Source organism: Macaca mulatta, chromosome 14, assembly GCF_049350105.2.
Source record: "Macaca mulatta isolate MMU2019108-1 chromosome 14, T2T-MMU8v2.0, whole genome shotgun sequence".
Taxonomy (NCBI): Eukaryota; Metazoa; Chordata; class Mammalia; order Primates; family Cercopithecidae; genus Macaca; species Macaca mulatta.
Window position 1 is genome coordinate 57,075,262 of NC_133419.1, and position 16,482 is coordinate 57,091,743.

Consider the following 16,482-nt stretch of genomic DNA (forward strand, 5'->3'; position numbering starts at 1 on the left):
TTGTATATATGTAGCCAAGTTACAGTGTGTTAAAATGTTTATGCTGACAGTAACATATGCTTAGAAGTAAAGAAGTAATCCTCTATTTGAAGACCTAAGGATGTGGGAAACCTGACTGGGTTTGTGACTAAGATGATCTCCCCCCTCCTGGGAATACTTAAGCCTGGGTAGGATCCTCCTTCACAGTCCCCAGGCCACTCATCTTGAGGAGCAGCCAGTTGGGGCCACAGGGAAATAGGTAGAGGTGAGGGAGTCAAAGAAAATGGCTCCTTAAGGTTAGAAATGTGGAGGAAGGGTTTATAAATAAGAGAATAGAACAGGACAGACTATGCTTGGCCCTCGAATTTTTCAACAGTGGATATTAATTTGTCAAATATATTTATTCTATATGTGTCTCTCCTGTTTTTCCGTTATTTCATTTGATTTGTGGTTTATTTTCTTGGTAGATATTGTACATAGAGATCTGAAACTGGAAAATATAATGGTTAAAAGCAGCCTTACTGATGATAACAATGAAATAAACTTAAACATAAAGGTAAGATTAGCAATGGTGGTAAATATTTGCCTATAAACAGTTTGATAGCAAAGTGGCAAAGTACATCCTCTTTTTAGATGCATTTTGCTAGCTTTTGAGCAGCCAGAAAATAAGTGGTTTGTGTTAAAAAATAAAAATTTCACAAGAGGTTGTAACTGACAAGAATAATTTTGCAAGTTAAATGGAGTTATTGAATGTGTTTTTAAAGTACATATTCATTTGAATAATTCTAAGTCATTAGTTAATAGCAAGCAAACAGATACTCTGAATTCTAATTAATTTCAAAATTATGCCTGGTAATTTGATGTAAATGTGTTACAGATTTAGAGAAAAGCACACCTTGCCTATGCTTTTAATACTAAATTAATTCTAAAGTCTGTATTTCTTATTGAAAATTTTCCTGTGTATTAATATTTATGTCCTCAGTACAATTAATGTGCCAAGTGTTTATTCTTGAAGATTTTATTCAAATTAAGTGTTCCCTAATGTCAAATAAATGCTAGGATACATTATTTAGCACCATTATAGTGGCTGCTTTCAAAATGTATAAATGTGTTAATTTAGGAATAAAATGTTATCTGTGAGTAACTCACTCTGTTGCAGAAGCTAAGTCCTATGTAATAGAAATAGGTTTAACAGCATTGTTGGTTTACCCAAGTAAATGTTCTTGAACAGTTCCATTGTAAACTCTATGAAGGCAGGGATTGTGCATGTCTTATTCACTTAGTACCTGAAGTAGTGCCTGGAACATAGTATGTGTTCACTTAACATTTGGTGAATGAAGGAGTAGATGCTCTCCAAATAACTAAGTTGGATTGTGAAACCTTTTGTATATTTCGTGTGTCTGGATGGATTTTCCGTAGAGAAAGATAGGTATCATATGCTCCAAATGAGATATATATGAAAACTAATGGAGAAATTGATTCATCTATTTAGAAAAATAGTGATATCACATGTAAACAGGAGCATTTTCTTACTCCATAAGGCACTGGAAACTTTGCATTCATTGTCTCTGGACAAAGAGCCTATATTTGGTTACTTAATAAACGTGTCTGTTTTTCTGCTTTCAGTCTAAGGGTGTTCCAACTTGGGAGATAATTCCAAAGGCACATACTGAATATTTAATAACTAAATGTTTAATGACCAAGATTTAGAACTGAGCATAAGGCCTACAGTTGTAGCACTAGGCCACCAGTGTATTTGTAGTTAATACTTTGTTGTTGTGGTTTTCTTTCCTGTTAATATGCTTGTCGTAGTTTTTAATAGTGTAGTAATTGTTTTAATTAGTATACTCTAGAAACACAAAGGAAAAATAGTAAAGAAAAGATAGTGTTTACCAATTATAAATAATTATAAAAAAGGGGAGTTTCAGTGAGTGCTGATAGGGATAATTATTTGCATTTGTAACAGTGCTTTAAACTGGAATATAACTTGATTATCAGAAACATAGATAATATGTTAAAGCCAGAATGTATTTTACAATGAAAGAACTTTAAAAAACAAAACAAAACCTTTTTTATATGAAAAAAGTTAAATGCTTCAAAATACAACTTCCCATGTTAGACTGGTAAATTTAATCAGACGGCAAGAACTGTTAAATCACGGTATTCTCTCAAGATTTGAGAATGCAAGCTTCTCTTTACCCAGTTTCTTCTCTATACAGAGAGGTGGGTGGGGAAGGAAAAGCAAAATTTTTATTAATCATTCAATTAAAGTCCTCCCACCCCCAAGAACCCCAGAATTCAATGCAAGTTCAATGTGAAGTCTTATCTTCAGAATGAGTGAGCTCTAGGACAGGAAAACAGGTGACTGTGCTTGAATTTCTTCTCCTAGGTGACTGATTTTGGCTTAGCGGTGAAGAAGCAAAGTAGGAGTGAAGCCATGCTGCAGGCCACATGTGGGACTCCTATCTATATGGGTAAGTTAGTAGACTTAAAATGAATTTTTGTTTTGAGACAGGATCATGCTCTGTTGCCCAGGCTGGAGTGCAGTGGCATGATCTTGGCTCACTGCAACCTTGACCTGGGCTCAGGCCATCCTCCCACCTCAGCCTCTCAAGTAGCTAGGACCACAGGTGTATGCCACCACACCTGGCTAGTTATTATTTTTGTTTTTAAGAGAGAGTAGCCTCACTGTGTTGCCCAGGATGGTCTCAAACTCCTGGACTCACGCGATCCCTCCAGCCTCTGCTTTCCCAAGTGTTGGGATTACAGGTGTGAGACACTGCACCAGACTTGATTCTTTTATATGTAAAAAAGTAGAACAACCAGTATGGATTACAGCTTGAACAATTTTATTTTGCCATCATGATATAATGACCCATGATTTAGGCTACTTTTTCTTTTCTTGGGTCAAGCAATTTCACTTGTTTTAGTATTTTACTTATAGTTCCTATCTGTAAAAATTTTAAAAATTTTTGTTGTTTCTCTGGGCTCTTCTTAAAGTTGTTTATATCTCTTAGATAATCATACCTCAAACTTAATTATTACTTTTGTTAACTCATGTTAAAATCATGTACATGTTTTGCTTCTTTGCTTTTTTTTTTTTTTTTGTTTCGAAACAGAGTCTTGCTCTGTTGCCCAGGCTGGAGTGTGGTGGTGCAGTTTGGGCTCACTGCCACCTCCACCTCCTGGGTTGAAGCAATTCTCGTGCCTCAGCCTCCAGAGTAGCTGGGATTACAGGCACCTGCCACCATGCCTGGCTAATTTTTGTATTTTTAGTAGAGACAGTTTTTGCCATGTTGGCAAGGCTGGTCTCAAACTCCTGACTTCAAGTGATTCGCCTGCCTTGGCCTCCCAGTGTTGAGATTACAGGCGTAAGCCACCATGCCCAGCCCTCTTTGCATTTTTTTATCCAGTTTAATCGCCATCAAACAGTTTTTCATGGAGTACTGATTAAATATATTTTGTAAAGAAAGCAGCAGTTTCCTGTTTTTCTAAATGTGAGTTTTAACAGCTTTATTGAAGTTTAATTTAAATACCATAAAATATATTTGTGCATCCTTTACAATGTAAGATATGTTTTTGTTTTACAATAAAAATACAGTGATTTTTCATACATCCACAGAGTTGTGCAACCATCACCACAATCCAGTTTCAAAACAAATCTACTCCAAAAAGTTCCCTCAGCCTGTTTATACTCAATCTTATTCCTATCCCAGCCCCAGATAGCCACTAATCACTCTAGATTTGCCTCTTTGTCTCTGTAAATGTGCCTTTTTTTTTTTTTTTTTGGCCTTTTCTGGACATTTCATATAAATGGAATCATACAACATGTGGTCTTTTACATTTGGCTTGCTTTCACTTGGCATATGTTTTTGAGGTACGTTCATGTTGTGGCATGTATCTGTAGTCTGCTCCTATATATTGCTGAATAGTTGTCCATTGCGTGGATATAACACAGTTTGTTTATCTGCTTAGCAGCTGACGCACATGTGGATTTTTACCAGTTTGTGGCTATTATGAATAATGCTGCTATGAACATTCATGTACAGGTCTTTGTGAGGATACGTGGTTTCATTTAGAAGTGTTTTTAGAATTAGCTACCTAAGAGTGAAATTGTTAGATCATATGTTAAGTTTATGTTTAACTTTTTATGAAATTGCCAAACTCTTTTACAAAATGACCATTACCTTCCCACCAGCAATTTGTGAGGGTTCCAGTTTCTCCATATCTTCGACAATTCTTGATATTACCTATTTTTAAATTATACCATTCTAGTCCCTAGGACTAGTATCTTAGGAAGTGATATCTTGTTGTAGGAAGTGGTATCTTATTGTGATTTTTAATTTGCATTTTCCTAATGATTAATGACATTGAGCATCTTTCATGTGCTTACTAGTCATTCATATATCTTTTCTGGTGAAGTGTCTATTTTAATCTGTACCTATTGAGATAATCATATTTTTCTCTTTAAATTTATTAATGAAGTAATTACAGTAATAGATTTTAGAATGCTGAACCATCCTTGCACATTTAAATTCAACCTCACATGGTTTAATATACTACAGTATTCAACTTTGTCACCACTTTTATTTAGGAACTTTGACTGTAGCTTTTCTTCTTTTGTGCTTCCTTTGTCTTTTCTGATGTTAGGGTTATGCTGACCTCATTTAAAAAATAATTTTTTAACTTCTTATATGATTATGAACTTTTTAAATTATTATACTTTAAGTTCTGGGATACATATGCAGAACGTGAAGGTTTGTTACATAGGTATACATGTGCCATGGTGGTTTGCTGCACCCATCAACCCATCATCTACATTAGGTATTTCTCCTAATGCTATCCCTCCTCTAGCCCCCTGTGTGATGTTCCCCTCCCTGTGTCCATGTGTTCTCATTGTTCAGCTCCCACTTATGAGTGAGAACATGCAGTGTTTGGTTTTCTGTTCCTGTGTTCACTTTGCTGAGAATGATGGTTTTCAGCTTCATCCATGTCCCTGCAAAGGACATGAACTCATCCTTTTTTATGGCTGCATAGTATTCCATGGTGTATATGTGCCACATTTTCTTTATCCAGTCTGTCATTGATGGGCATTTGGGTTGGTTCCAAGTCTTTGCTATTGTGAACCGTGCCACAGTAAACATAAGTGTGCATATGTCTTTATAGCAGAATGATTTATAATCCTTTGGGTATATACCCAGTAATGGGATTGCTGGGTCAAATGATATTTCTGGTTCTAGATCCTTGAGGAATCGCCACACTGTCTTCCACAATGGTTGAACTAATTTACACTCCTGCCAACAGTGTAAAAGCATTTCTATTTCTCCACATCCTCTCCAGCATCTGTTGTTTCCTGACTTTTTAATGAACGCCATTCTTACTGGTATGAGATGGTATCTCATTATGGTTATGATTTGCATTTCTCTAATGACCAGTGATGATGAGCATTTTTTTTCACATGTTTGTTGGCTGCATAAATGTCTTCTTTTGAAAAGTGTCTGTTCATATCCTTTGCCCACTTTTTGATGGGGTTCTTCTTTTCTGGTAAATTTAAGTTCTTTGTAGATTCTGGATATTAGCCCTTTGTTAGATGGATAGATTGCAAAAATTTTCTCCCATTCTGTAGGTTGCCTGTTCACTCTAATGATAATTTCTTTGTGCAGAAGCTCTTTAGTTTAATAGATCCCATTTGTCAAATTTGGCTTTTGTTGCCATTGCTTTTGGTGTTTTAGTAATGAAGTCTTTGCCCATGCCTATGTCCTGAATGGTGTTGCCTAGGTTTTCTTCCAAGGTTTTTATGGTTTTAGGTCTTACGTTTAAGTCTTTAATCCATCTTGAGTTAATTTTTGTGTAAGGTGTAAGGAAGGAGTCCATTTTCAGTTTTCTGCATATGGCTAGCTAGTTTTCCCAACACCATTTATTAAATAGGGAATCCTTTTCTCATTGTTTGTTTCTGTCAGGTTTGTCAAAGATCAGATGGTTGTAGATGTGTGGGGTTATTTCTGAGGCCTCTGTTCGTTCCTTTGGTCTATATATCTGTTTTGGTACCAGTACCATGCTCTTTTGGTTACTGTAGCCTTGTAGTATAGTTTGAAGTCAGGTAGCATGATGCCTCCAGCTTTGCAGAACTGAAGGAGATAGGGACAGGAAAAACCCTTCATACAATCAATGAATCCAGGAGCTGGTTTTTTGAAAAGATTAACAAAATAGATAGGCTGCTAGCCAGACTAATAAAGAAAAAAGAGAGAAGAATCAAATAGACACAATAAAAAATGATAAAGGGGATATCAGCACTGATCCCACAGAAATACAAACTACCATCAGAGAATACTATAAATACCTCTACACAAATAAACTAGAAAATCTAGAAGAAATGGATAAATTTCTGGACACATACGCCCTCCCAAGACTAAACCAGGAAGAAGTCGAATCCTTGAATAGACCAATAACAAATTCTGAAATTGAGGCAATAATTAATAGCCTACCAACCAAAAAAAGCCCAGGACCAGACAGATTCACAGCCGAATTCTACCAGAGGTACAAAGAGGAGCTGGTACCATTCCTTCTGAAACTATTCCAAACAATAGAAAAAGAGAGAATCCTTCCTAACTCATTTTATGAGGCCAGCATCATCCTGATACCAAAACCTGACAGAGACACAACAAAAAAAGAAAATTTCAGCCCAGTATCCCTGATGAACAGCGATGCGAAAATCCTCAATAAAATACTGGCAAAGTGAATCCAGCAGTACATCGAAAAGCTTATCCACCACAATCAAGTCAGCTTCAACCCTGGGATGCAAGGCTGGTTCAACATACACAAATCAGTAAACGTAATCCATCACATAAATAGAAGCAATGACAAAAACCACATGATTATCTCAATAGATGCAGAAAAGGCCTTCAATAAAATTCAGCACCCCTTCATGCTAAAAACTCTCAATAAACTAGGTATTGATGGAACATATCTCAAAAGTGCTATTTATGACACACCCACAGCCAATATCATACTGAATAGGCAAAGGCTGGAAGCATCCCCTTTGAAAACCTGCACAAGACAGGGATGCCCTCTCTTCCCACTCCTATTCAACATAGTGTTGGAAGTTCTGGCTAGGGCAGTCAGGCAAGAGAAATAAATAAAGGGTATTCAAATAGGAAGAGAGGAAGTCAAATTGTCCCTGTTTGCAGATGACGTGATTGTATATTTAGAAAACCCCATCGTCTAAGCCCCACATCTCCTTAAGCTGATAAGCAACTTCAGCAAAGTCTCAAGATACAAAATCAGTGTGCAAAAATGACAAGCATTCCTATATACCAATAATAGACAATCAGGGAGCCAAATCATGAGTGAACTCCCATTCACAATTGCTACAAAGAGAATCAAATATCTAGGAATCCAACTTACAAGGGATGTAAAGGACCTCTTCAAGGAAAACTACAAACCACTGCTCAGTGAAATAAAAGAAGACACAAACAAATGGAAGAACATTCCATGCTCATGGATAGGAAGAATCAATATTGTGAAAATGGCCATACTGTCCAAAGTAATTTATAGATTCCATGCTATCCCCATCAAGCTACCATTGGCTTTCTTCACAGAATTAGAAAAAACTACTTTAAATTTCATATGGAACCATAAAATGAACCTTTTAGATACTAAAAATTATCTAATAACAGTTTGAAATTTCCTCTTAAATTTTTTGGTTCTGCTACTTTTGGGGGGATAAAGTTTCTATTATATTTTCAATTTATACTAAATTACCCAAGTTTTCTACATTTTCTTGAATCATTTTGATAATTTATGTTTTTCTAGAAAATTGTTTCTTTTATTGAGATTTTAAGTTTCACTGGCATAAATATGCATATTATGTTTACTTATAATTTTCATATTCTCTTGTGTACCTGCAGTTATATCCTCCTATAACTTCAATATGCACATATTATCAGCTTTTATCACAGTTTCTATATATGTAAATATAATAGGAATTATGTCACTCATTTCTAAAAAATTTTTTGAGGACCTACTTCGTGTCAGACATTGTTCTAGGTATTAAAAATATAACAGTGAACAAAACATAAAAATGTTTTGCCTTCATAGAACTTAACATTCTTGTGGCACAAACATTAAACAAGATTTTTATAAATCTGATGTTTTAGAGCAAAGTGCTGAGTACAAAAAAAAATAGGAAAGGTGATAGGAAGTGTTTAGATGACAATAATTTTTTTTTTATCAGGTTGACATGATAAGTAAATGAGAAAATATATGTAAAGTGCTTAGCAGCGTCTAGCACTTAGGCCTGAATTTTAGCTCTTTGTAATAATACTAATAATTTTATCTAAATCAAATTTGTTAGTGGTTAGGACAGTTAGTAAATAATAAGTAGAGCTCCCAATGGGCTTTGCAAGAACCAGCTCATATCTAATTGTTATTTGGTTTGCTTTTTCATTAATTTCTGCTTTTACTTTTCTGAATTCCTTCTTTGTGCTTTATTTTGGTTTTTTTGTTTATTTTATTTTATTTTTTTGAGACAGGGCCTCCCTCTGTTGCTTAGGCTGGAGTGCAATGCTGCAGTCATGGCTTACTGCAGCCTCAGCCTCCTAGGTTCAAGCGTTCCTCCCACCTCAGCCTCCCCAGGAGCCAGGAGCACAGGCATGTGCCACCATTCCCAGATAACTTTTTTCTTTTTAATTTTTAGCAGAGACAAGGTCTCACTATGTTGCCCCAGCTGATCTCAAACTCCTGGATTCAAGCGATCCTCCTGCGTTGGCCTGCCAAAGTGCTGGGATTATAGACATGAGCCACTGTGGCTGGTGGTTTGTTCTTTATTATAACTTCCTAAGTTGAATACATACTTATTATCAGGCTTATTTTCTATGAAATTCATTGAAGACTGTATATTTTCCTCTGAGTACCTTGACTTTTTGTTTTTTGTCATACAGTGTTGTGTGATTCATCTCTTGATATACTATAATTTTAATTTTAGTCTTCTTTAATTGAAAAATTATTTAGAAGTGTTTTTAGAATTTTTACAGGTGGTTGAGATGTGTTTGAAACTCATGAGAATGCATGTTAGTTGTCCTAGCCTTTTGGTTTATCTGTCTGGTTTTCTTTATTGTGGTAGGTGACTGTGTCTTAAAGGTTTTCAACTTTTAGGAATTTTCTTTGTGACCAAACACATGATCAGCTTTTGCAAATGATGCATTGGATATTTTAAAAATATGTATGTATACCTGGTTTGTTGAGCATAAAAATTTCTCTGTGTGCTTATTAAATCAAATGTGATTTTTTTTGTGATTCAGATCTTCCATATTGTTGGTGTATCTTTGCTTGCCACTTCTGTTGATTGCTAACAGAGTCATTCACCAAGATAGGTCTTTGACACATTGTTTTTGTACTTTGAGTAGATTTTTTAAAATCAACTTTTTAGGAATATAATTTACTCGCAATAAGATGCACAAATTTTAAGTTTTGAATCACTACCCCATCATGTTCAAGTCATAGAACATTTCTGTCACCCCAGAAAGTTCCTTTGTGTCCCTTTCAGTCAATCCCCCACCCATAACCACTGATGATTTCTATTGCCACAGCTCAGTTTTGCATATCTAGAAGTTTATCTAAATTGAATCATACAGTACATACTCTTTTGTGTTTGTCTTCTTCTTTTGTCGTACGCCATGATTTTGAGACTTATCCATGTTGTTGTATCAGTAGTTTATTCATTTTTATTACTGAAGAGTATACCTAATTCATTGCTTTTTTTGTCTGCTAGATGCATAAAGTTTTGAAATTGTTTTATCTTATTTGGGAAAAGGCTGCTTTAGATTCTGTTCATATCCCCCTGTTGGCAAAAGACATCTGGTCTGTAGTTACATGGGGAAAATATATTCAAGCACCCTGAGTTTTATGCCTCCTTATTAGTTGTCTACACTGATAACAAGTGAGAGAACAAGAGAGAAGACAGATGGTTTGTGGAGCTTTGCTGACTTCCTAAATGGCTTCTTGGCAGTTACTCTGGCTTCTGCATCCCTATGAGGGCTGGGATGATGGTGCAAATTGAAATGCCCCTGATAATTAAGATGACTCTGAAGGAGCCAGGAATTCCTGTCCCCTGCTGTCTGCTGCACCAGTGTGGAAATCCTTCATTGAATCCAGTCACAGAATTTGCCCTTGTCATACATGTGTGGCCATAGAGCAACTGGAACTTTAAAAATTCCATATTTAAAGATTTTAAGTAGAGTTAATGAATACAAATAGCAGCTTAAAGGAAAATATTAGTTAATTTTCAATTATTTGGAGACAGATTGCTCAGTGTTAGTCATCTGTACCTTCTTTCTTCTGTTTAATCTTTTGACCCGTTTTTGTTGCCTTTCATTTCTTTAACACTAGGCAGAGGAAAAAGGAGAAAATGAAATTCCATTTGTTTTAGTAGTTATCAAAGAGTGTGTGTGTGTGTGTGTGTGTGTGTGTGTGTGTGTATGTAGGTGGGAAAGATTGAAACTTTTCTAAAATAAAAACGCACCTTTTGCATAGGAGGCACTCTGCAGCTGTGTAACTTTAGGCAAGTCACTTAATATATCGGAAACTTAGTTTCCTCACTGGCAAAGGGAGTCAAATGCTTACATACCTATCTCACAGAATTCTTAACATACTTTATACAAGTAACAACTTATGCAAAAGTACTTTATAAATTTTAAAGTTCTATTGAAATATGTACATATATTTTATTTTTCTGCTTATAATTACTTTCTTTTTATTTTTTCTTAAAGATATCTGATTCCTAGCTGTAGAGGTACAATAGACATGTTCCTGCAATGTCATTTGTGACTTTTTAAAAAGGCAGCCAGCTGAGTGTAGTGTCTCATGCCAGTAATCCCAGCTATTCAGGAGGCTGAGATGGGAGGATCACTTAAGGCCAGGAGTTTGAGACCAGCCTGAGCAACACAGCAAGACCCCATCTCTAAAATAATTTTTAAAAAACAATTAGCCAGGCATGATGGTATGCACCTGTAGTTCTAGCTACTCAGGAGGCTGAGGCGGGAGGATACCTTGAACCTAATAGTTTGAGGCTGCCGTGAACTATGATCATGCCACTGCACTCCAGCCTGGACAATAGAGTGAGACCCTGTCTCAAAAAATGTATATATATATATGTGTATATATACACACACATGCACACACACACATTTAGTATAGTCTATGACTTGTGACTAGTTGGCTTTTTGATCCAGTTTTATAGGAGCTCTGTCTTTGTCTTGGCTTTCTTATTTGAAAATGCAGAAAATAGTTCATATTCTGTTATAGGAGTGATGCTATTATTATTTTACTAAAGTGATTTATAACAATGTACCTTAGTTTTTCTGTGAATCCAGATTTCCCCATATTGGGCTTGCATTATGTTACATCTACTTAAGGCATATATTTAATTCTATTTTGTGGAAAGGGCTGGGATATTGTTGTCTTCTACTATAACTACACAATCTTTGCAAAATCATTTCTTAACAATTTAAAGAAATAAAGGGTAGTGCATTTAGTTATACAGTTTACACCATTGTTCCATTAGAAGCTAAATGATAGGAGTGAGGATACAGTGACATCAATTGTTAAGGCCTGTGCATTATTCATTTAACATCTGCTGTTGGTTTTCTTTTCCCTATGGGAGAATAAATTACAGCACATCAGCACATTTTTCATGCTTTGTGTTTAAGCATTTAAAAGACATTTATTGTATTATTAATATTATTTTATTTCTGCTTGCTTGGCAGCCCCTGAAGTTATCAATGCCCACGACTATAGCCAGCAGTGTGACATTTGGAGCATAGGTGTCATAATGTACATGTTGTAAGTAGCCTGCTAAATGTACACTTTAAGATGAGTGGATAGTTTCTAACAGTAGAATGATATAGACTTTAAATTAAAACTAATATATATTTTTAAAAAGTGATTTAAAAACCAATTGGGAGATCATTCTAAAAGTTCTCTTATTAGTTGTCAGGTATACATCCCTTAGGTATTTTTTAATACTGTAAATTTATAACTTTCAGCTTTGGTTTTCATTGATCTATAAATGCAACAATATGATCTGAGCAAAATGAAAAATCTTAACACCTCCCGTATCCCTTGCTACAAACCAAAAGCTTCATGAAGTTCACTTACAGCTTATCAGGTGTAGGCAAGTACTGTGGCCTGGCACTGGTTCTGCCCATACAGGCAGAGCATAGGTGGGAGTGGGTACTAACTAGGCAGAGGGTCACTCAGGATCTAGGGGAGTATTCTACAGTTCCTAGTTCCCTTAATGCTGCTGTAGCCTTCAGTCATTCTTGTTCTTCCTTCTCTTTCATTCTCAAGATTCAGTCAAACTCCATGTCCTGCTCATTTTTCCTTTGAAATATCCTTACCTATTCTTTGATTTCTCTTCACCTGTATCTTTTCTCCTTATGATTCCTTTTCTAGACTATTGCAGGGTCTTTCTGACTGTTCTCCCTACTTCTGGTCACCCTCCCCGGTCTGTCCTTCATGTTGCTGCCAGGAGTGTCCTTTCAAATCACAAATCTGATCATACTGCTTCCCTGATTAAAAGCCTTTGACATATATATATACATACATATATATATATTTGTATACAGATAAGTATCAGAGCATCCTGGCATGGCATGGCATGGCATAGCAGGTCTTTCATGACCTGAGTCCAGCATGCCTTTCCAGTTTGGGGCTAGATATGTATTCCTGTGCACCTACACTGTGCTGTGATGATTCCAGGCCACATTTCAATACTCAGACACACCCTGTGTCGCTTGCCTCTGGGGTGTGTATGGGTATGTGTGTATTCTTTTTCTTTATAAGCTTCTTTCCTGGGTGGACTCAGCTCAAACATTAAAGCCTTCTATTTCTCTACTCCTACTTTACCCCACCATAGCAGAGTTCCTACATTTATTATGTATATACTTTCTCATGCTCCACAAAAGATTTTAAGGTAGCATGCAAAACAGTAATGTTGAAAGAAAAAATAATAAAATAGGAACATTTAACCAGGAAGGTTTGCACATGTGTAAATCCGATAGAATTCATTGTTCCCTTTTATGTAGTCTCATAAAGCTTTTAAAAACTATATTATAATATTATATATATAGTATCTGTTTTCCTTGTTCCAAATTCCATGGAGGACAGAGACCTTAGATTATTCATCTTTGCATTCCTGGTGTGTGGTATAAGAGACATACATTCAGTGCTCAGTATGTTTGTTAAATTGAATTAAAGTGAATTTTCTAAGAGGTGTTCTGAAAAGTTAGTGACCATTGTTCTGCCTCTTGGTGAATGTGAACATTTTTATGTTGATGCAACATTAGTTTTATGGTCATATTGAAGATTTCACTATGTACTACCTCTTCCAGATCATTTCTAAATATTGACATCACAGTAGTTACATTTTCACAGGTCTGTGAAATGGAATACACAGGCAGTAGAAATTGGATGATGTGATTGTAGCTGTAACTCAGCTGGTCAACACACATCGTTGCTTAGATTACATAAAGTATAAAAGTATTCAAAAAGTTTTTGATCATTTTGTGCTGATTAAAATCATGGTGCAAAAATTCTGAGCCTTAGTCTTTAATTAAAATATAGCTTTTAAATTAGTCTTTATACTCTCAAGGCTTTATCGAAAGCATGAGTCAAACATCCTACATATAATCTAATATTATGCAATTCATATAGTGTTTGCTGCCTTCTTAGTTTGAACTTGGTGTTAAGGAAAGTGAATGTATTATATCTTAACTATCTTTCTCTTTCTTAGAAATATAATTTTAATTTTTCTGCTTCAGAGTGTGACTGCATATCATCATAATGACGTTGTCTTTTCTTTACAGTAGACTCTTACTTAGCTAATCAGTGCCTATTCATTAATCTGTCTGAGCCCAATGGTGTTATAATTTCCTTCACCAAGAGCACAAACATATTACCTTCTCCAGGGGGTTTATTTGCTTGTTTTTCAGTGACCTCTGATTCATTTCTATTTAATCAGATAGTGCTAACATACTTTCTCAAGGTGAAATTAGCATAAGTAAATATTCTTTGTAGTTACTGTCCTCTGCTGTTTTGATTTCTATGAATGCAACAAAATAGTAGGAAGACTTTAAGAGACATTTTTCATTTCTTGGATTCCCTTTTCTGGATGTGGAGGAAATTGCTGTCATAAAATTTTGTATGCTGCTGATTAACCAACCGTTAGATACATTTTTATGTAAGTAAAATTGCAAAGAACAGAAAAAAAGTGAACTTTTTAAGATGTAGCCCTTAAGCTATGGTTGCATGCTAGTCAGGCAATGTAGAGGCAGCTAAGAAATTGGTGGATGTGCATATCACTGGTTGATAACAGGCTCAATGAAGTAGGCCTTTGCTGGCCTGCACTATTATAATATATAGTAATTGTCCAGTAGGCCATTTTTCTGGCTATTTTGTTTTCCATAGCTTTTTAATTGCATTTTAAAACTAAATATCTAGGCGAATAGGATGAGACAGAGGAAATCAGGATGAGCTAGAGAGATAAAAAGTATTAAAATAAGAGTTTGCAGAACAATATGATACTGATAAATACTTAGTAAGAACCTATTGATAAATGAAAAAGCTCTATTGTCCGGTCTAGTTTGATAAACCACTAGGATGAAAGCAACTTTTCTTCCCACAAAAGTCATCATAATCATCATTATTACTATGAAAAAATCAAATTTTGACTTATTCAGAAAATGTTCATGAGTTAGATTTTTAAATAATTAAAAATATAAAGAAAATTAGTAAAAATGTAACTGTTAAAAGACATAGAGATTAGTATACTTATGTACAGTGTAGACCAGCAGTTTGGGAAGTATAATGAAATTACACCATTTTATTCTTTCATCAATGAAGTATAAAAATATATTCCTGAGAGTTGAAGAATAGACACAGAGTTGCCCCTGTGATGAATCTAATTTCATCTGTTTGGTTGTCTTTGGACAAATCTGGTTGTTGTCTTAGGATTGCCCTCAGGTGTTGGAGTTGACAGTAATGAGGATGGCTGACATTTGTTGATATTGTATTATGAAGAATTGAAGTCAGCTTTTAAGCTTGTTCTTGTAGTTTTGACCTAGATCACTTATTGAAGTAATAGCTTTATAGGCTTGCCATGTTCTGTTAAGAGTCTAAAGATTCATTGTTTCTGTATTACAAGCCCATGTTTACTTTATACACACTGCTCATGGTTTTACTGATGTTGGTCATTATGTGTACTCAGCTTTCACCCTTTCAGGCCGAAGGGTCAAATTATTGTCTGATTTTTCCACATTCAGACCCTTTTCATTTCATATACAATTTTTGAAGAGTTGTGTCAATTTTAATGGCTTTTTGGCTTTGACTTAGATCCTATAGAAATTCCCAGGGTTAGGGCTGGGCACATTTGTGCACGCCTGTAATCCCAGCATTTTGGGAGGCCAAGGCAGGTAGATCACTTGAGGTCAGAAGTTCAAGGCCAGCCTGGTCAACATGGTGAAACCCTATCTCTACTAAAAATACAAAAATTAGCCAGGCGTGGTGGTGCATGCCTGTAATCCCTGCTACTCAGGAGGCTGAGGCAAGAGAATGACTTGAATCCAGGAGGTGGAGGTTGTAGTGAGCCGACATCGCACCACTGCACTCCAGCCTGGGAGACAGAGTAAGACTCCATCTCAAAAAATAAAAAGAAATTCCCAGGGTTAGTCTTGGTTTATTTTTATTATTGCTAACATTTGTATAGTATTTTACTATGGATAAAAGCCTTAGCTGGTCATTAGACTTTGGTAACTAATTAGACCCTGATAACTCACTGTATTTTTCAGTTGAGTCAATTTGCATTATGTACCTTAAGGTATTACCTTCCTGTTGCTCACTCTCAAAGTGTATCTCCTTCATTAGCTACGACTATTATTGTACACTTACACTCACCTTCCCATATTTTAGCCCCAGTTAAGCTTAGTGTTTCCCCACCTGCAAGGGCTTTGGGTCATTGCTAATCTGGAGGTTTTAGTGTATATTTGCATACTTCCTCTACCAGATCCTTTCTCTAAATATTGAAATAAGAGCCTAGCACTGATCTTGGAAAACCTTGTTGCTTCCATTTTTACTTCCAGGCAGGTACCCATCTCTTCCCATCCTTTCCTTAAATATGAAGCAGCACTACTTCCAAGTCCTATGGAAACTTAATTTTAATAGCCTTATTTTTGTTATTTAAAAATTTAAACAAAGTGATTGCTTTTGTTGCAGATTTTGTGGAGAACCACCCTTTTTGGCAAGCTCAGAAGAGAAGCTTTTTGAATTAATAAGAAAAGGAGAACTACATTTTGAAAATCCAGTCTGGAATTCCATAAGTGATTGTGGTAAGTATAAGTGTGTTATTATTTGCTAAAGCTAATATAAGTAACATAAGAAAGTTGGCCAGTGGTTAAAATGTTTTAAATCTCTGTTTCGTCATTAAATTTACTTGTGGAAATGAACACTATT

General features: G+C 35.6%; 2 protein-coding genes across 21 annotated transcripts in view; one reads left to right on the forward strand and one right to left on the reverse strand.

Annotated features, from left to right (window-relative positions):
• Positions 1-16,482, reverse strand: part of RPL27A (ribosomal protein L27a) — a 288,193-nt gene that overhangs the window by 247,619 nt on the left and 24,092 nt on the right. Inside the window, exon 1 of one of the 2 annotated variants that reach the window (XM_077960681.1) lies at positions 141-144. The exons of the other annotated variant lie outside the window; for it this stretch is intronic. The gene's annotated coding sequence lies outside the window, so the exon portion shown is untranslated. Of the gene's footprint in view, positions 1-140; positions 145-16,482 lie in introns of those variants that run through there. 2 annotated transcript variants of the gene reach the window in all.
• The window catches only part of STK33 (serine/threonine kinase 33), a 216,665-nt gene that overhangs the window by 147,296 nt on the left and 52,887 nt on the right, over positions 1-16,482 (forward strand). For all 19 annotated transcript variants that reach the window (XM_077963535.1, XM_015114929.3, XM_077963530.1 and 16 more), the window contains 4 exons: positions 447-535; positions 2,369-2,453; positions 11,742-11,817; positions 16,246-16,358. In XM_077963535.1, coding sequence (XP_077819661.1) covers positions 447-535; positions 2,369-2,453; positions 11,742-11,817; positions 16,246-16,358 — 363 coding nt within the window. The remainder of the gene's footprint in view (positions 1-446; positions 536-2,368; positions 2,454-11,741; positions 11,818-16,245; positions 16,359-16,482) is intronic.